General features: G+C 38.7%; 1 protein-coding gene across 1 annotated transcript; it reads left to right on the forward strand.

Annotated features, from left to right (window-relative positions):
* Positions 1-4,627: 4,627 nt before the first annotated feature.
* On the forward strand, positions 4,628-12,842 carry drd4-rs (dopamine receptor D4 related sequence). The gene is made up of 5 exons (XM_046379463.1): positions 4,628-6,392; positions 6,477-6,757; positions 7,318-7,430; positions 8,287-8,966; positions 12,228-12,842. The coding sequence occupies exons 2-5, from the start codon at positions 6,506-6,508 to the stop codon at positions 12,428-12,430; spliced, it is 1,248 nt and encodes a 415-aa protein (XP_046235419.1). The 5' UTR covers positions 4,628-6,392; positions 6,477-6,505; the 3' UTR covers positions 12,431-12,842.
* The last annotated feature ends 8,217 nt before the right edge of the window (positions 12,843-21,059 follow it).

Consider the following 21,059-nt stretch of genomic DNA (forward strand, 5'->3'; position numbering starts at 1 on the left):
TCGCCGCAAAAGAAAAACATCAGAAGGGGCCACGAAGTGAATTGTATATCACAGATCTTTGATCAATGAAAATAAAAAGAAGAAAGTGTTTTATTGGGGACGTTTTTTTTCTTTACTCTTTTCTGAAGGAGAATTTGTGACGACATCTGAACTGTGAGTCTGAATCTTTCATCAATTCTTTATTGTCTTGTTTTTCTATTTACTTTATTGGAAACGAGTACTAGTTACATTTACATAACATTGTGTATGCTGTATGTGGTCTTACAATATTGCACCTGCTTCAAAAGAAATAAAAAAAACATCATGAGCAGGTCAACATGTTAACAGAACATTCAGTCCACTCTAAATTTCAGCTTCAGATCTTTGACTTGTATGTATGTATGAGTTTGCTTGTTAATTAGTTCAGGTAGTGTTTCGCCTTAAAAATTTTGTGCATAACCACTTTAGTGTTCATGCAGTATTTTCTCCAATCTTCAACTCTATCACATACACAAACCAGCAGACAGCACACAAACATGTTTCTGCTCTGATGTTTCACCTGAATCACTCTGTTTTGGGCTATCTGGATATCAGAAACATACTGAAGTCATCATTAGTGTTAAATGTCTTTCCCTAGATGACAGCAGTCGCATCTACAGATAGTCTGACTCTAAAAAATGAACCAGAAACAGCAACAAGGACAGACAGACAGCAGCTGTGACTTGTGTCTGTTCAGCAGAGCAAACCTTTATTTATTTATTCCACCTTGTACAGTAAACAATTTCACTTTCCATCAGACTCTGGATGTTGTGATTGTTTTAAATGTGAGGAGATCGCTCTATGTCTTTCACTCTGCCAAAGGACCTTCAGTCTTTTGTCCTGCACAAGCACACATTTTGCTTTTTTGCCTGGACACACACCAGAGAAAATGTCATAATCAAGCTAAGATCAGGTTTCTCTAATCCTTTACCACGATTACAGGAATCAGGTATATGGTTTTTGTGACATTTAAGAAATCAGCATACTGAGAAAGATGACTAACCTCATTACATACAAGGTCCTGTGTCTAATAGTAATCACTTTAATTGGCAAAATAAAAAAAATGTTTTCATGATTTAATGAGAAATAAATCAATTTAAGTGTCTTTTACAGACCACTTGTAATGCATTCTCAAACCATTAAAGGTCCATGAAACATTGTGAGAAACAATGTGTCCTAAATTATAACCCAAGACACTTTCATAATAAGCTGCAAACATCACATAAAAGGATTTAAGAACATCAAATCAGGTCTGAAAAGAACTTTACATTTAAAATCAAGATTGTGCTTTTAGTGTGAAAATACTAGAATGATGTCTTTGCACAATTGGAGACTTTATTGTTTTGATCAGATGGGTTATTGACTAACAGCTATGTATTAATTAGTACTAATTGATGTGCTGTGGTCTTTGGTGCTGTCCTCTTTTGGTCATGTGACCTCACGTTACTTCATCTGTCCAGCTGTTAAACTCGTCCAGAACTGAGTCCCTGTCCACCAATCGTGATTCACAGCTGATGTAATCACCGTCTACTGATCACAGAAAAACAGCGATGTACAGTTGTTTGGATCATTTGGAATCAAACGTATGCTTATCATTTTGTCACAGATCATACCTCAGAAAATCACACTTTGTTATTGGTTTCTTCCAAAAGTTTCAGTTAACAGCAGCCTGTATAACACACAGCATTCTGTTGAGCATCAGTTCTAGAGAAGATAACAGCTACATCTTCAGCATTCAGACAAGCATCAACATGATATGATTCATCAAACTCTTTAAAACGTTAAATTTGTATGAGACTGTTTTTTGAACCACACTGAGCTGGGATATGGATCATCATAGTCATACATTTATCTGCTTTAATAAAATATTTCTGCCTTCCTCTTAAGGACAGTTACGATGTGTTAGCCAGCAGGATGAGTGAGTGATGTTTAGTAGTATTACTCATTGTTTCTCACATAAATCAGTTTCACTTAATTTCCCAACATGCAGAATGTATGAGCGTGTAAACCTAAATTCAGAGGTAACCATCAGTTTTCATTGAAGTGAACCAGTGATCAAACATTGCTGGTGGATGAAGAGAGAAAGGCACACACTGTTACAGCTCAGACAGGATTTGTTGAATCTGCTGTGGGGTCTTTCAGTAATGTTAAACTGTAGAAGAGTGAGCTGAGTCCAGTGATTTGTATTGTTGTAGAAAATAAAGAGACTGTCAGAGATTATAGGAAATCTGATTTGGAAATAAACAATAATGTGGTAGCAAAGTAAATCTAACCTGCATGCACCTGATCACTTTCTGTCGACAGCAGCAAATTGAGACCAGTTCAACTTGCACAGTTTGGTGGAGCTTTCAATATTGGACACACTGCTGAGAAACTGGATCTGAATTGTGAATCAAACAGTCTGTGTTTCTTTTTCTCTGCAGCATTACCCTTGATTTCATCTCTTTTTGACTCATTTTTATATCACTGTATGAAACCTAAAGACGATTTTCCCTTCAGATTTTTAAGGAGTGCACACTATGCTGTGCTTCATTCTTCCCTGTGGGTGTTTGGGCTTCAGTGAGATGGAGGTCAGAGTGGTGAAGTCAATGTCCATTTTTTTATTGATTGTAGCTATGTTTACTGCCATTAACCAGTGGTAGATAAGTAAATATGTTCTCCAGTGAAGTTTTTTGCGTCTATCGCAACAGTGTTTGAGTCTGCAGTGTGTTATTAGATGACGGTGTCTGGTAATGCAAACTTCCTGCTGTGATGCATCAGAGCTCCACTTATCAAACACACAAAATAATCATATCAATCAGAAACACCTCCATCCATCCTAAACACATCGCACACTGCCTTTTAAAGCCCTCCGTTCTGACCTCCTTTTCACCATAGGAGACATCATCTCTAAACTCTGCAGATGCAAATCTGTTGAAGCTGTAAAAGCGTCTGGAGGGCACAAGTTGATTGTGACCATAAATTTCTATCCCTGCTGCTCCTGAACTTTATGTTCTTCATGTTCAGCTGACAGAGCTGTCAGACCTGGTTGTCATGTAGATATTCATACTGCCCTCTAAAACCTGAGACCAAAACTACAGAAGCAGTGGTAAAGATTACAACTAAGTGTTTAAGTTTTTAGGCTTTATGAAAAAATATTAAGATAAAAACTTTGTAATAATTAATTTTTATATCAGGAAAAGGAGGTGTGGGTTAGGGAACTTGTCCCCCTGTCTGTATCGCAGATCTAAATAACAAAAGTGGATATCAGGCCCAATGATAGTGCCTCTTAAGCACAATGAGAAAAAAGTTTTCTAGCTTCCTCGTTTACTTCCTGGGTACAAAGCCCACTAAATGTGCACAATAGTGTTCATCCTGCTGGATTTTACATTGTGGAAATATCTGGGATTTTTTCAGTCTTTTTTATAAACTTTGGGAAAGTTTTATAAATATAAAACCTCATGGGTCAAAGATAAATAATGGAAAGAGTCAAACAATACTGAAAATGCTTAAAGTGACAGCCTAGAATTTCACAGAATTCAGGTGAATGTGACAGCTTTGAAATTTATCTTTATCTTTATCACAGTCATTGTGTATAATAGTAAACCACTTCTGTCTAGTCTGTCTTTTCACTGTGACTGTGAGTCATGATTTATGGAGTAAAAAGTAACACTGCTGTTCCAATCATTTCAAAATAGAGGACCCAAACTGAGACAGAAATAGAAGCTGTAAAATAAACAAAGGGAGCCCAAACTAACTAAAATGTAACAGAGGCAGACAAACTCAAGGCATTTGGAAATAGGGATAAAAGCAGGATAAAGCAGTCCAAAGAAAGAATAACACAAATGGATGATGTCCAGATATTCAACATAAAGCGAAGACACAAACTGACACAAAGGGAAGACGCATCACAGCTTATAAACCCTAAGGAGACCAGACACAGGTGAAAGCAGTCAGGGCGGAGTCAACAATCAAAACCAGAGGGAACAACAAAGTTAAAGAAATTAATTAACTAAATTGAAACTCTAGACCAGCTGGCATTTGAATTATTTTTCATCATCATCATCATCATCTTATTATTACTAGTAGTATTAGTATTATTTCACACCTATGGCTACACTTTGTGATGAATCTGTGGTTCACATGCTGAACTATGAGGGGGGTCCTTATGGCTCACAGATCAAGTTCATACTGGCTCACTTGTAGTGATTTAGTTTTCATAGCGTTTTACATTGATAATTTATTTTCAAAATCATTGTATTTATATCATCTTCACTGAATGCAGGGAAAAACTGTCTACTGACAAAATTATCGAATTAAAGCTATTCTGTACTATCTCACCAACATTAGCAGCTGATTCGCCTCCTGCTGTCGTGGATCTAAAACTGGTAAATGAGTCACAGATCACACTCTGATCTCAAACTTCAGCTTTGATTCAGTAACTCAACAAATGTTTTCTTTTTACTTTTGTTGTTATGTTTCCATTGAAAAACACATTTCTAACAGAACAAATGTGTTGCTTTGTTACCTCTTTGGGGATATGTTTTGTACTTTGTTGTGCATATTGTTTGTATGTCTATTTATGGTGTTTGTACTCCTCTCCAGGTATCATTAAACAACACACAAACACACAAAAAGTCTGCTGTGGTGTCAGGAGCTCTGTGAGTCATGCTGTTAACATGGACATGTTAACACATTCACAATAATGATGCTAACATGATTATATTTAACAGGTCTAATGTTAACCATGGCTGTGTTAGCATCCTAATATGAGCTCTACCACCAATAAATACAAAGGACAGGAGATAATGTAAATGTCTTTCATTCTCAGGGTATTTGGCCATAAAGCAAAGTGTAGAAAACAGATCAAATGCTCACCTGGTGATAGCATTAGATGAAAATGTGTTGCGTATTTGTTGCGTTTGTATTAGCTGCTCCTCATTTTTCTGGGTATGATGGTCACTGAAGGTGTTAAGGTAGACTTTGTGTATATTTTAAATCAGGTCATGTGTATTGTGTGTGTATACGTCTTGGTCTCTGGGTGTTATAGTAATGTCATCAAAGGATGAGAGCAGCTCTGTGATCTGATTCGGAGAAGACACTTCAACAAACAATACTGCTGACATTTAATACAACCAGCTCGTCTTCCTACCACCAAAATAAGAGAGCAGCATGGTCAGCACAAATTTAAAACAGAAACATGACATCAGTCAGTTTGTTGTTAATATCCAGACAACAACTCAAATGTGATTACAATTTTATAAGTCCTCACTCACGTCTGAAACCTGAAGGTCAAATACATTCATTTATCAGAAACAACATGGCAGTTGTGGCAGATGCTGATCCATCATCCTCAACAACAAATTTCCAACAGCTCCTTTGTCCAGTGTGCTGTAACTCTGTTGGATCTACCTATTGATAATCGCCCCATGTAGACTTAGAGCTTTTCTATCAAAGATCAGCAGCCATGTTGTGTCTGGATTTATATCAGTTACAAAAAACTCCCACAGCAGGTAGATTTCCATCCAAATGTAATGCAAATTTTGAGAAAACGGCTGAAGAAAATGCATGTTACTGCATGTTTCATGCATGTTAGGTTTAGGGTCAGCATGTTAGTGTATGTTAGTATTATTAGGAGTTAATTCATCAAGATATAAATTAATTAAAGGATTATCTTATACAGCTGGTGGAGCTCCCTGTGCAGCTGGTGCCATTAAAACATAACAGGAGAAAAGGACTTATCTTTGTTATTAAATGAGCTCCAATCAAAGGTCAAACTATGTCAGACCATGTGGGAAACATGATGAAATTATGACATTTCTGTTTGTTTCACGTATTAATGTGATGGAGGTTACAGTCTCTTCACTGCTCTGCACAAATCCGATGTTATCAGTGATAAGTTATGTTTAAGTTCCAGTTATAACTGCTAAAAGTGGCTACCTAAGGAGATTACACTTAATTGAAATTGCATTCAACTTAATATAAATACATTATCATCTAGTTTAATATTGCAAAGTTATAATGACTCCTGAGCAGAGTGTGACCATCTGAACAAAGTTCCATGAAAATTATTAAAAGTGGCTCACAAATACATAGTTTTATTTGAAGAAGATTCAGTAATTTTCTTCAACACTTGCTCACCGTAGATTATGCATGAGCAAATTGTGCTTTTTTGGGGGACTTTTTTCAGTGGTGGATTAATCCACATGTAGTGTATGGGGGATAGACTAAATTTCCCAGTTTTATTTACAGCAACCTGAGGAACAACAATCAGCAGACCTCATGATGATGAATGAAGACAAAAATCTGACAAACACAAACTCAGTCTGCAGTCAAACCGCTAACAGGAAAGCAGACACAGCACTGAGCAATCACCTAGGACAGGTGACAGCAAGGTGAGACCAACATACATTATAAATAACCTGCCCAAATCTATGAAATACAGTAAACACCCTGACAGTCAACTGTTTTGTGTCCAGATGTTGAGTGCAGCCCAGCAGCTGTGTTCATGGCCTCCATTATGGATAATGTGACACCTGGCAGCCCTCCAAGTGAGACAGCCCTCAAGGACCACAACTACCTGGCCCTGGTCCTCGGCATCCCCCTAATCTTGGCCATTGTCCTGGGGAACATCCTGGTGTGTCTGAGCGTGCTCACTGAGCGCTCCCTGAAAACTGCCACCAACTACTTCATCATCAGCCTGGCAGTGGCTGACCTGCTGCTGGCGGTGCTGGTGCTGCCACTCTACATCTACTCTGAGGTCAGTGTTGATGAGTGCCATCATGAACTGATACCACAGAGTGAGGACATGTTCAAGAGTTACCCTGCCATACTTCTACTCATAGGAGAGGACAGACACAACATTAGAACGGCATGTTGAGGACACAATTGAAAGTGTGGACAAGTTAGAAAACTGCTCACTCTGATGTCAATGTTACCCTGACCCTAAACCCTATGGTGAGTTTAGACCTGCAAACTGACGCCAGGACATTTTGAAACAACAACAATTGTTTGGTAGTTGGTGAGGATATTAGGTCCACTCTATATGTTGTCTGAGGTCAGAGAGGGCGTCTGTGCTTGTGGGGACTGAGGAGTTTACATCTATGAACTATGAACTGAGGATGATTGTGTTTCAGTGTGGATTAGTACCAGTTTTCTCCTGAAAAGTGGTCTCAGTTTAGAAAGTGAGGAGCTTTTGGCAGCTCTGCATCTATTCTGAAATGTTTGTGAAGACTGATACAAGTATGTGTAGTGAGGGCACTTTGTAAAACGAAAACAATAATTTAGCTCATTTGGCCTGTTTGTTTGTGTTGTGTCTAGTTTCTGGGTGGTATCTGGACATTCAGCACCCACATGTGTGATGCACTGATGACTATGGATGTCATGCTGTGTACCGCTTCCATCCTCAACCTGTGTGCCATCAGCGTGGACAGGTGAGTCTGCCTGTCAAGCACATCTGCCTCTGTGTCTGTGGAGGTCGTATGTGGGTCTGAATCAGTTTTCAGTGCTACATTTTGACTATCTAAGCATTAATTTAAGTGTAACAATAAGAGAGATGAGGATAGTGTCAGATATATTTGTCATATATTTAAATTAGCATTCCTACTGCATAATTAATAACTTTTTACTGATATGATTAGGTGTAGGGTTAATCCTAACCCTAACCCTCTCTCTGTCTCTAAATATATTTAAACCTGTCTTGCGCTTTTTTTCTGATTGTGCAGTTGTGTTATTTACCTTACCATGGGCCTGAGAAAAAAGTAATGTCATTCTGCTGTAAGTCCTGTATATATAGCATAACTGACAATAAAGTTTACTTAGACTTTGACTAACTGATTTCAGCTATTTAACTTCTGCAGGGTTATTTACTTGACAAAGGGGGGAAAAAACTACCAACAAAAATACCATCTAATATTAAACACAATGACCAGTGCAGAATAAGAGGAGTTTTCATGATTTCATCTTGTCTGTTCTGTCATTTTTCATTTTCCTTTGGGTCCCACCAGAGTCACACATTACAGAAGGGATATTGTTGTATGTACACAGTATAGGCCTTTTTAGTAGACATTAGTAGACATAAAATCAGGCATCGTTACATCATCTGTTTCCTCCCTAAGACTCAGTCTGGTTTGTTGGAGGCTCTTAGAGAAAGGAGATTTTATCTGTCTGTAGTGCCTTCCTTGTTCTCACCAAACAACCCCCCCAACAAAAACCAAGAGAATTAAGATGTTAATATAAGCCCATCTGAATGTCCTGTTTGACATTGTACCTGTCTGTGATTTATTTCAGGTACATCGCTGTGGTGGTGCCACTGAAGTACAACAGGAACCAGTTCAGTGTCCGTCAGCTGGCTCTTATCACTGCTACCTGGGTGCTGTCTCTGGGTGTGGCAAGTCCTGTCATTTTTGGTCTGAACCAGGTGCCAGGTCGCAATCCCAACATTTGCAAACTGGAGGATGACCGGTTTGTGGTGTACTCGTCCATCTGCTCTTTCTTTGTGCCTTGCCCTGTCATGCTCTTCTTGTATTATTGGATGATTCAAGGCCTGCGGCGATGGAGCAGTCGCAGTCGACCTCACACTGGTGAAGATGGTCATCAAGCTCTCTCTTTACATCTCAGCTCGCCTTTACAGCGAGCTAAAGCCACAACGACCAGGAGTCAAGTTAAAGTTGTGTACGCTACTCCGGCCAGTCTCAGTCCCACCTCACCATCCACTGTGTCCATGATGACACCCTGTGCAACACCAGTGACTGAGGAGCAGATGTACGGGACAGCAGTTGTGGCCGAGAGCGACCAGATGACAACGCAGGTGGATAGCCTGTCAGATGGTGAACCCACAGAGAGGACGGAGGGAGGCAGCAAGAGAGAGAACGGCCTGATGAAGACAAAGAGAGGAAGAAGAAACAGTAAGAGCAGCAGAGTCAGTGGGAGGGAACGGAAAGCCATGAAGGTCCTGCCAGTTGTCGTCGGTGAGTATTGATTCATTCATTCAACCTGCCATTATAACAGATTGTCCTGTGAGAGTGGTTCATTGTTCTTGTGATGTCCTGTGAATACTGATAGCAAAGGCAAAAACCCAACAGACAAAAGCAAAACTTACAAAACTGAACAAAAAGATAAAACTAACATCAAACAGCCATTAAATCATTATTTAAATTTAAAATAAAATAATTTCTATGTCACTCACATGCAAACACTGCTTCTTCAGAAATTAGAAATCTAAAAGAAATCAGGTGATCCAGCTGAAGCTTCTATCATCTAAATTTTGCAAAATATCTGAAGACGTGAACAGGAGAGGTGGAGAACTTGGTCCAAGAAGGAAGGGTTAGGTTAGGTTCTACATGAAGAAGAACTTGTTTGCTTTTTTACATTTGGACTTGTTGAGCTCCTGTCCATGTCTTGACAGTCTTAAAACATGAACTGACAGGATAAAACTACAGCATAAGATTTTTTTTGTTTTTAATCAGAAATAAATCTGTTTATAATTTTATAGATTGATTAATTAATAATTCTATATATCCCTATAAAATGTCAATGAAAAATGTCCATCGGTTTTATCTTCAAATGTTTTATCAAGTTATAAAAACGTACAGAACCAACAAATACATTTCATCGATTGACAAAATTGCTGCTGATTCATTTTGTGTCAACGGACAAATTGATTAATTGTCAAGATTGGGTAGGCGTCGCTGACGCAGAAATTTACTGAACCCCGATGCAGAGTCAAAAGGAGCAGGCAGGCGTGGTGGAGGTCCAAAAACAATAGTCTTTAATTAATGATAACAAAAAACCAACTCAAAAACACACACTTACTGTGGCAAAAACTCCTGGGCAACAATAAGGCATGGCATGGTAAAACTAAACAAGGCTAGGGAAACCTGGCATGACATAGAGGAAAAATGCAAACGCTCTGACAAAGGTGACTGGGAAGACAAGGACTAAATAGACATGACAACGAGACACAGGTGACACACATCAGGAGGGAGAAAGCAATCAGCAAAACCAAAGCAAAGCTACAAGAAAACAGGACACACAGGGGAAGTGACACTTTTCAAAATAAAACAGGACATGACAAAAACCTTTAACATAATACATGGAAGCACAAGACAAACATGGAACATGGCACATGGACAGAAATCAAACGACAAAGCATAACAAAAAACACCAGGCATGACATTAATCAACTAAGGCATACGTGACCCAAAGCCAAAATTTTTGTTCATATGTGACTTCATGATGGTGTGAACAGCACATATCACCTGGAATATGATATTTCTTTTCAATGGACCACTTTCATTTGTGGTCCTAAATCAGACCTCTGATCTGATTTTTGCGCTGTGGTCTCACATTGAACAGTCATCTCAATTCATGCAACCTGTAAGTCTTACCACAAGAGTCTTGTGGAGAGCTAATAACAGATGTCATTAAAAGTAGTCCTAGACAACCTGACATTTTGACGAACTTTCTTTGTCTATTATGAAGGCTTTCAGGTCATAGTCACAACTCTTCTTGTTCCAACTCCGCATCCACATACAGGTGTTATCAGTAGTGTCATGTTTTATGACAGCCTGCTGCCTGTGACATCCTTGTTGTTGTTCTTTTCTGCCTGCAGGTCAGTTCAGTATTGTGACTATAGGTCAAACTGAGATCTGATTTTGCATCATTCAAAAAGTAATGTGACCAGCCAAACGAACAAATTAGATCTAAGCAATAATTACAAATTGTGCGGTACAGCTTGCATGTTTACGTGACCTAATCATATCAGCACAATTTCTGTGAATGCATAAGGGGTTTTGTGCGCCACAAAGGTTATCATTTCATCATCAATGAAATTATCATTTCATTTCACGTTAATACAGAAACATGAATGTTATGCATCAGTTATTATAAATACACATCTGCCATTGTTAATAAATATGACAGAATTTGACAGGAGAACATGATAAATGTGTCTCTCCAGGAGGTGACTCCACACTGATGACAAACTATGCAGTTTTTAATTTCTGTTAAGTGAGATTTTCTTCTCTCTCAGCTGGACGTTTGTTCTGTTTTTCATGTTTTACTGTAACAGAGAGGAGCTGTGATCTTCTCAGCAAAAATAGAAACTGTCTCAATCTAAGCATCTCCGTGGAAACCAGTTCACAGTCTCAGCAGCAGCTACACACCAGAGCCATATTAATGCTGACACAAACTTGTCTTTCTCACTGAGGATTTCTCTCAAGTTATTTAAAACACCGTCTTATCATTCAGTTCAAGTTGGATCTACAGAGATATCTGAAAACTTGAAGAAGGACTGTAACTTAGATGTGGCCACAGGACTGTTTCATCTGCTTGAAGACATGATCATTTTCACAAACACTGAATAAACATTTAAAACAGTTAAGGTCCGCTAACATACCAGGTCAGCTATCCAATCAAAAGCTCACTAGATTATCCATTCAGAGAAGCAGAAGTATTAGGTCAGTGGGTAAAACACTTGAAGGAGACTCTAACAACCATCCAGGTAAAAAGGCATCTTATGTTCAATAAGAACAAAAGCACAGATGTAGGGTTGAGCTGACCTACAACCTCTGTGTGAAAATGTGCACAGAAACATTTACTCATCTTTATGTCTGTGTTGCAGTAATAGTTCAAACTACACTGACAACTTGATTAACCAATTTTCCATCTCGTATTAATACTTTTGTGTTGTCTGAAAATATGTGAAGGCAAACTCTCATTTCAGACACGAAAGCCAGTTTAATGATTTAATATGAGGAGACAATAACACAGGAAAACTAATAGAGTGTGTTGGTAGTCAGTATTTCACTAAGAAATGTCTCCTTGTTTAATATGTTTTAATATCATTGTAATCAATGTGTTTCTACATATCTCTTAAAACATACGTGTTGTTCATTGTTTGTAAGAAATGGGTGGACATGATTGTGTAACTTGGCCAGCTCACTGATCACTAGTGGTTCAGCTCTCACCTCGTGTGGCAGCTCACCTTCATCGGCATGAGTGTGTGTGAATGAGTGGCAAAATCTCAGTACAAAATACAAAAAGTAGCCATTATATGAATGCAACCATTTCTCACTGGCATCGAAGAACACACTTTATAACTGTTGATGTCAAAAGGAAAGTTAATTCATACTAAATTGATTTTACTCACATAAAGGCAGTTCTTCTTCGAGTGTGAGATTTGACGGTTTAAATATGAGTGCCTGTCCCTCTGTCTTCTTTGTCTTCAGGTGTGTTTCTGGCCTGTTGGACACCTTTCTTTGTTGTCCATGTCACCAAGGTGTTGTGTCAGTCTTGCGACATTGGCCCAACCCTCATCTCTGTGGTAACATGGCTCGGTTACGTCAACAGTGCCATCAATCCGATCATCTACACAGCCTTTAATGCAGAGTTCAGGAATGTCTTTCACAAGCTGTTCTGCTGTCAGAAATAAAGCAAAATCAAACTGAGTCTCAGACATCCTCACACTGTCTACAATTTTATTATCTTTTCTACAGAAATGTTTTTTAAAAGCCTCTCAAACACTTAAAGATTCATCCTGTAAATTGTCACCAACAGGAAAAAGGTTTCCAACCAAAGCCTTACTTCAAATCTCAGCTGGACAAGGTGTGTAAATTTTCAGAAGGTTTTTTTCTTTTTTTATTTTGAACTTTTATTGATATGATAGTGACTAAAGCTGAGCAGTAAGTCCACAGCGCAGCCCAGAGACATAAAATATGTGCAGAATTATAAATGTGTTAAGATATATGAGTGTTTTGATGCTATTGTTTTTAAAGGTGCAGGGTGTTTACAGACCAGTGTTGATTTATTTTCATTTGTTTTTACAGTTGAATATTTTTTGTGACTGAAGCAGAAAGCATGAACATGTACATAGATATAAGACAAACTGAATATTTCAGTGAATACAAATATATTGTGATGAAGATTATTAAAGGGGAAATTTGTCTGTATTTTTATCTGTGAGGTGAGGGTGAATGTTGAAATGTAACAACAACAAACTCTGTCATGATCAGCAAAGTAATAAAGAGATTTCAGAAATGATGTTTTGTTTAATGAGTAGTAACTAAATAAGACAAGAGAGGTCTTTATTAATCCTGTTCAAGAATAATTCAATTCAGTTTATTTCAATTTAGTTTATATGGTGCCAATTCACAACAAGTTATCTCATGACACTTTCCAATCAGAGCAGGTCAAGACCAAACTCTTTAATTAAATTTAGTAATACAGAGAACCCAACATCCCCCCATAAGCAAGCACTTGGCTACAGTGGAGAACAAAAACTGCCTTTTAGAAGGCAGAAACCTCAGAGCAGACCCTGTTTCAATGTGGACGGCCAGAGGGGAGGAGTGAGAGAAAGAGCACACAAACAGAGATGTGTAGCAGCAGCAATAATACCAGCAGTACTAGAACTGTAGATAGTGATGATGAAATATACAGAAGGTACTACAGTGATTATGATAACAATAGTAGTAACAATAATGATGGCAGTAGCTGTACAGAGTAGTGATAGAATTAAAACAGATTATGACTAAACAGTAGTAATCTCAGTAGGTTTCAAGCAGGACCGCAGCAGGTCCAACCACGATCCATGAGAACCTGAGAGACAAGAAAGCACAAGGACTCCAGGGAAGAAGTTGGGTTAGTGATATGCATTAATGGGATATAAATGTGTGCAGAAGGGGAGGGAGAGGAAGAGAGAAGCTCAGTGCATCATGGGAGATCCCCAGCAGTCTAAGTCTATAGCAGCATAACTAGGGGCTGGCCTAGGCAAGGCCTAACTATAAGCTTCATCAAAAAGGAAGGTTTTAAGTCTACTCTTAAATGTAGAGAGGGTGTCTGCTTCTCGGACTGAAACCGGAAGTTGTTTCCACAGTAGAGGAGCTTGATAACTAAAGGCACTGGTTCCCAATCTACTTTTGAAGACTCTAGGAATCACAAGTAACCCTGCATCTTGGTAACATAAACTCTGGTGGGATAATAGGGTACTATCAACTCTTTAAGATAGGATGGTGCCTGACCGTTCAGGGCTTTATATTTGAGGGGAAGAATTTTAAATCTCCATCCTGGGTTTTACAGGCAGCCAATATACAGAAACTAGTCCAGGAGAAATATGATCTCTAATTCTGGTTTTTGTGAGTAATCGTGCAGCAGTGTTCTGGATTAGCTGGAGAGTCTTTAGAGACTTATTGGGGCAACCTGAGAAAAGGGAGTTACATTAATCCAGCCTGGAGGTAATAAATGCATGGACTAAATTTTCTGCATCTTTCTGACTCAGAATGTGCCTAATTTGTTGCAATTTTGTGGAGGTGAAAGAATGCGGTCTTTGAAATGTGTGTTATGTGTAAGTTAAATGACACGTCCTGATCAAAAATAACTCCTAGATTCCTTACAGTGGAGCTTGAGGCCAAGGCTAAGCCATCTAGAGTTGCTATATCATTGGATAATTTGTTTCTAAGGTGTTTAGTAGGAAGTAGGAAATTGCAGGTTTTTATGTCTTTAATACACGCCTGAAGTTTGGCTAGCTGGTTTGTTTTATCTGGTTTCATTGACAAGTACAATTGTGTGTCATCTGCAGAACAGTAAAAATGTATGGAGTGTTTCCTAATCATATCACCAATGGGGAGCATATAAAGGGTGAATAGTATTGGCTAGAACCTTGGGGAACACTGTGCATAACTTTTGTGAGTATGGATGATGCATCATTAACATGAACAGATTGAGATTAATCTGATAAACAGGACTGAAACCAGCTTAATACAATTCCTTTAATGCCAATTAAGTGTTCCAATCTGTGTAATACGAGCAGTGGTGTCAAATGCAGCACTAAGTTTTACCAGTACAAGGACAGAGATAAGTCCCTCGTCTGATGCCAGTAGAAGGTAATTTGTGACTTTGACCAGTGTTGTCTCTGTGCTATGATAAGCGCTAAAGCCAGATTGAACATCCTCAGATAAACTATTACTACATAGAAGGTCACATAGCTGATTGGCGACTGTTCTCTCAAGGATCTTGGAGAGAAATGGAACATTAGATATTGGTCTATAGTTGCTTAAAACCAATACATTTATTCCAAACTGCTGTTACCACTGTACAACAAAAATCAGAAAAAAGTGACATCCTGTATTCTTCTGCACTGTATAACATGTAGTTTGTTGTCTTGAGTTAACTAAGAAGTTTCTAAGAAGAAACTATGAAGTTAATATTTTATATTCAATAAGCAACTGTGTCTCCTAAAAAGTATGTTTTAATAAAGAAACAAGTGACAGACAGGATTAAAGTGGATCAGAGTAACTGAATCAAATTCCACCACTGTGTCAGTTTGGATCCTGCTCTATTATAGCCTGAGAACTGAGGAAACATTATTGTGGATATAAACATCAGTAGAAATGACAAAGGTATACAACTCAGTCAAGTACCTAACAATGGTCAAATTCAGCTGCAAGCTCAGAAATTAGGCTATAGTCTAAACATTAACATTGTTGCTGCATACCTTGATAAATAATGATCACACTATGGTCCAGTGTGTCCCAGGTAGCCATAAACCAAAACTAACGAAACTGCAGTCTGTCTAACTGATGTCCATCCTCAAAATGCTTTTGAAGCCTGATCAACACCCTGAGTAGATCTTGGTCTTTCTGGGCCATGCTTCACTGAAGCTGCCCCCTAAAACACCATATTTCACTGAAGAGTAGATCTCCAGTCTATTTCTTCATAATTTTTCACTTATGGTGACACACAGCTACTCTGCTCATCAGATAACATCAGCTCGTGTCTAATAACATAAGCTGATTTTTCTTGGGTCAATGTCAAAGTACTTCACTGCTTTCTCTGAATTTTCCCCCACATAGCAGTACTTCAAAACTCTCTTTGAATTTGAAATCACAGCTCCATCTTAGTGCAATGCTGCTCAAGTTTATTCTGGTTACTATGTTGTCATGAGTCCAATCAGCCAATATTATCTCACATGCAGCTACTGCCATCTATTGGCACATATACGCTACAAAAAACTATAGCTGACTCAGGCATTAACACACTAGCACCTACCAGAGACTGAAACAGGATGATAATACTTCAGATTATTAATCCAGAACAACAGTTTATTGAACAACATGATTAAATTGTTGAACTGTATTAAAGTGGTAGAAATGTACACTATGGTGTACTAAATGTGCTATTGGCATGTACATCATACAACAGGGACCAGAAGTTTATCCACCCTTCATGTTTTCCCTGGCTTTGGAGGCTGATCTTTGTTTGTTTAGATTAGTATTTATTTGAGAAAATGTGGTATCTAGGAAATTAGTGATTTACCTCAACACACAGATCTACAAAAAATAAATAAATAATAAAAACAGCAGTTGGATATAACTTCATAGCATGAAATTAAGACCACAGTATTTCACATGAATTCAGGCCAAACACTGGTTGGATCTTACAGAGAAGATAAATGATTTTAAGTTTCTGTGTTTTGTTTTGTTTTTTGTTTTTTTCTTTGTTTTGTTTTGGACCTCAGATCACACATAGCACATCCAGCACATCTGGGTAGTTTGGCAGCCGTGAGCTGCCCGAGATGCTCCTGTCATGAACAACAATCCCAAACATTCAGTCAGATGTCACTTTCTGTAATTTATAATGAAAAGGTTAAAAAATTTTTGATTAACATATTAAAGGTTGAATGTTTCTTTTATTCATTTATTTTGGTGTGAATCAGTCTGTTTTATTCTGCTGCTTTTTTCAGATTTCTATGACTGGTGGTTTCATGTGTGTGTTCTTATTTATGTAATCAGGCTTGTGTCAATATAGTCCAACAAAGATGATTAAATATCAAACAAAACTAAGAACTTGAGAGAGAATAAAAATAGCCGTGATTTCAAGGGACTTTAATTATTCTGAGATTAGAATCTGCACAAAAACTGTGAAGACAACATTAGAACCAGAAGAGGTTTTAAATGTAAAGATTGAGTCAGTGAGTGCGCTGTCAGAGGATTTACACCTGACTGTGTTCAGCAGGTAGTTTCCACGCTGATGATGATGATGACGTTATGCCTCGCTGACTCCACACCCTTTAAAATAAGGAGAGGAAGAAAACACAAACTGACTAAAGTGTTATTTTTAGCTTTCTATGTCTATCTTTCTGTGAGTGTGCAGTGGGAATTCCCAGGTGAGACTAAAAACTTTCCTGTTTGATGAAGCTTATAGTTAGGCCTTGCCTAGGCCGGCCCCTAGTTATGCTGCTATAGACTTAGACTGCCAGGGGACCTCCCATGATGCACTGAGTTGTTTCTTTCTCTCCCTCTCCTTCTGCACACATTTATGTCTCATTAATGCACATCACAAACTCATCTTCATCCCTGGAGTCCTTGTGCTTTCTTGTCTCTCAGGTTCTCATGGATCGTGGTTGGACCTCCTGCTGTGGTCCTGCTTGAAACTTACTGCGATTACTACTGTTTAGTCATAATCTATTTTAATTCTATTACTACTCTGCTTCAGCTGCTACCATTATTATTGTTACTAATACTGCTATCATAATCACCATAGTTACCTTCTGTATGCTCATCATTATCATTATCTACAGTTTGAAAACTTCTGTTTATTACTATTACTATTATTACTGCTGCTATGCATCTCTGCTTGTGTGCTCCTTCTCTCACGCCCCTCCCCCTCTTCCTCTCTCTCCTTGTCTATCTATCTTTCTCTCTCTCTCTCTCTCTTTCTCTCAACCCAACCGGTCAAGGCAGATGGCCGCCCATCTTGAGCCAGGGTCTGCTCCGAGGTTTCTGCCTTCTAAAAAGCAGTTTTTCCTCACCACTGTCGCCAAGTGCTTCCTCAGGGGGGAATGTTTGGTTCTCTATACTGCAATTTAATTAAAGAGTTTGGTCTAGACCTGCTCTAATTGGAAAGTGTCGTGAGATAACTTTTGTTGTGAATTGGTGCCATATAAATAAACTGAATTGAATTGAACTGAATTGAATTGGTTGAGGATGGTAAGACTCACGGTGACGGAGTCTGTGTTACCATTTGTGATGCATGGAGTCATGATGCCACAGTAGTCTGCAGACATTGCATTGATCGTCGAGTGTCGACCTTTCTACCTGCAGAGGGAAATTACAGCCATATTGTTGGTCACCGTTTACATCTCTCCCGGCTCTAGCAACAGGAATGGGGCACTCAGCGTGCTGTAACAGACCATCAGTGAGCAACAGACAGCTCATCCAGATGGGTTTCTCACTCTGGCTTGAGATCTCAATCATGCAGACTTTAAGACTGTGTATTCAAATATACACCAGCACAATGATTTTTCCAACACAGGGAAACAATACCTTGGACCTGGTTTACACAACTCACAGAGGAGCATACAAAGTATCCCCCCTCCCCCACCTCAGCCTTTCTGACTGCATCACTGTTACGATAAACAGACAGATAGATAGATAGATACTTTATTGATCCTGAGGGAAATTCAAGATCATGCTAATGCCAGCATACAGATCATGGGGGAAAGTCACCAAACCAGTTCAGAGGTAGTTAAGAGTGTGGTTAGAAGGTGCCTCCTCAGCACTTTAGGACTGTTTTGCCACCACAGATTAGGACACATTTAAGCAGACAGCCACTTACAACCATCATACCCAAACTGAGGAATACACGGACACAGATACAGCCTATCCTACCTATACAGCCACTAAATGCATTGATGATGATGGATGACAGGAGAGGTCCAGAGGCTTCTGAGGTCCTGGAATGCTGCCTGACGCAGGACTGGGAACAGCCAAGGCCAACCTGTACTGAGGCATCAGAAAAGCCAAAAGACAGGATTACTTCTACTTCTTTGCATACTTTGAAGTAAACAACTCCACACATGCATTGAAGTGCCAAAGAGGTTATCTCCACCCAGCTTCAATGATTACTTTCAAATCGATCACTGGAAGACCACAGGCAGTTTGGGTTGGCAAGAACACACCCAGCAACATCGCACTGGGTACAAGGGTATGCTCAGCCGCCTGCTGACCGATGACTGCACGCCAAAGTACAGTTCCAACTTCTTCATAAAGTTTGTGGATGAAACAACTGTTGTGGGTCTCATAACCAACAATAACGAGACAAAGTACAGCCAACTGGCCAAGTGGTGAAACGACAATAGTCTATCTCTCTCAGTGTGGAGAGAACAAGAGATTATGTTTTTGAACATAAATATTATCTCAGTTTTTTTTCTTTGGTGGTTTTACCATTCATGAACCAGCAGGTTTTTGTAATTCTATTAAAATGATTCAATAATTCAGTTTTGAGCTAAACAGGTTTTTATTAATAACTATGAGTCGGATAAATAAACCACCAGTGTCCTGCAGGTGTAACGACAGAAGCCAATTCGTGGTGATTGTTTTCTGAAATCAAACGTCCACAGGATTACCATGTGCTCACATTTAAATTTCAGATTTATTCCCCATGCAGTCAACTGCCAACAGAACAAAACTAACTGAACCAAAATACCAATAGAAACATTGTGGGGAAAAATCTGGCTTTCTGTCAAAGAAAGAATGTGAGCTGCATTATTAGCTGCTTTACTACTGATGAGCAATCAAAGAAACAAACGAGGACAAAATACAGTGTAGCTCACAAAGTTAAGAGTAAAAATGATCCTAAAAATGAAACGCAATTAATTTCTACTGAAGAATTCTCCTGTTTCCCAAGCTCTTCTGTCACCAGCCTACCACTCTGATCACCAGCTACCAGACTCCGGTCATGTCCTCCATACTTTTTGCAAGTTTTCTGGATGGTTCCACCAATGTTGCTGGTATCTTGCTGGATCTTTATATGAAGATCAGTCAATCAGAAAATATTACAAAACAGCAAGTCTACAGACACGTGTTGATCTGTGTGATCTCACATGTGGGGCAACAACAGTGGCTTTAAGTTAAAAACTTTATTTTGAATTTGTTTCTTTTTTCCCTCTGCACTTTTTACTTAACCTCTGCTTATATTTCTGTTGTTGTAAATCAGACTCACACACTTGAAGGACAGGTAGAACACACACCTACATCCTTTTATTACATTTATACATTTATTTAATCGCTTGCTAGCAGTGTACAAGATGAACATGAATGATTTCTGAAATACATGAAGTACATGACTGTACAGTGGTAAAATCAACACTTGCACACACACCTTACAGTAGAAATAAGTGTAACTAGTTGAAATGCTAACAGTGACAGAATAATCAGGGTCTCCTATAACACAACAGTATGACTGCACAAATTATTAACATCATGCAATGGTGGAGGAATGGAGGACTCAAATCCAGAATTCTAAGGCAGAGATTTTCAATGATTTAATCATCAAAACCAAAGACTTAATAAATAATGGGGGAGGCAAAGATGAAAACTAGGACCATGAATGCAGTCCAACATGAAAAATAGGGCAGTCAGAAAATCCAAAGTCCAAAAAAATAAGCTCTGGAACAACAGATCTCTGGAAAAACCTGAACAACAGGACAAAGAGAGAAAGCTGTAAAGACAGGATGTAGACTGCAACATGACTTAACATTCTGGTAAAGAACAAACAGAATGAGACAGCTTGGAGAATGTCTGATGATAGAATGAATTGTAGGTCAGGAGTAGGTGCAGAAGAAGTGTGCAGGTGGGCTGAAAAGGTCAGGTGACTGGAACCGGAGAAAAAGGATTACAGCAGAGCAGGGGTGAGATGACTGTGTCTGTATGAAAGGAGGCAGATTGTGATTTGTGTTTACATGTTTACAGCACTTTGTTTCCCATCGTCACAGGAAACAAGTGAAAGGAGGAGGTTAAACGACAGCTCTGACCTTCATAGAGTGACAGAGCACAGCAAGGCCCCCAACTGGAACCTCAAGCTATTACCAACATGAGTTGGATCACTTTATTCATCATTTTATATTCTTTTGAGTGAGCAGCAATTTAATTCAGTTCAATTCAGTTTATTCATATAGCGCTAATTCACAACAAGAGTTAACTCATGACACTTTCCAATTAGAGCAGGTCTAGATCAAACTCTTTAATTAAAATTTGTAATACAGAGAACCCAACATTCCCCCATGA

Source organism: Scatophagus argus, chromosome 22 (assembly GCF_020382885.2).
Source record: "Scatophagus argus isolate fScaArg1 chromosome 22, fScaArg1.pri, whole genome shotgun sequence".
Lineage (NCBI taxonomy): Eukaryota > Metazoa > Chordata > Actinopteri > Scatophagidae > Scatophagus > Scatophagus argus.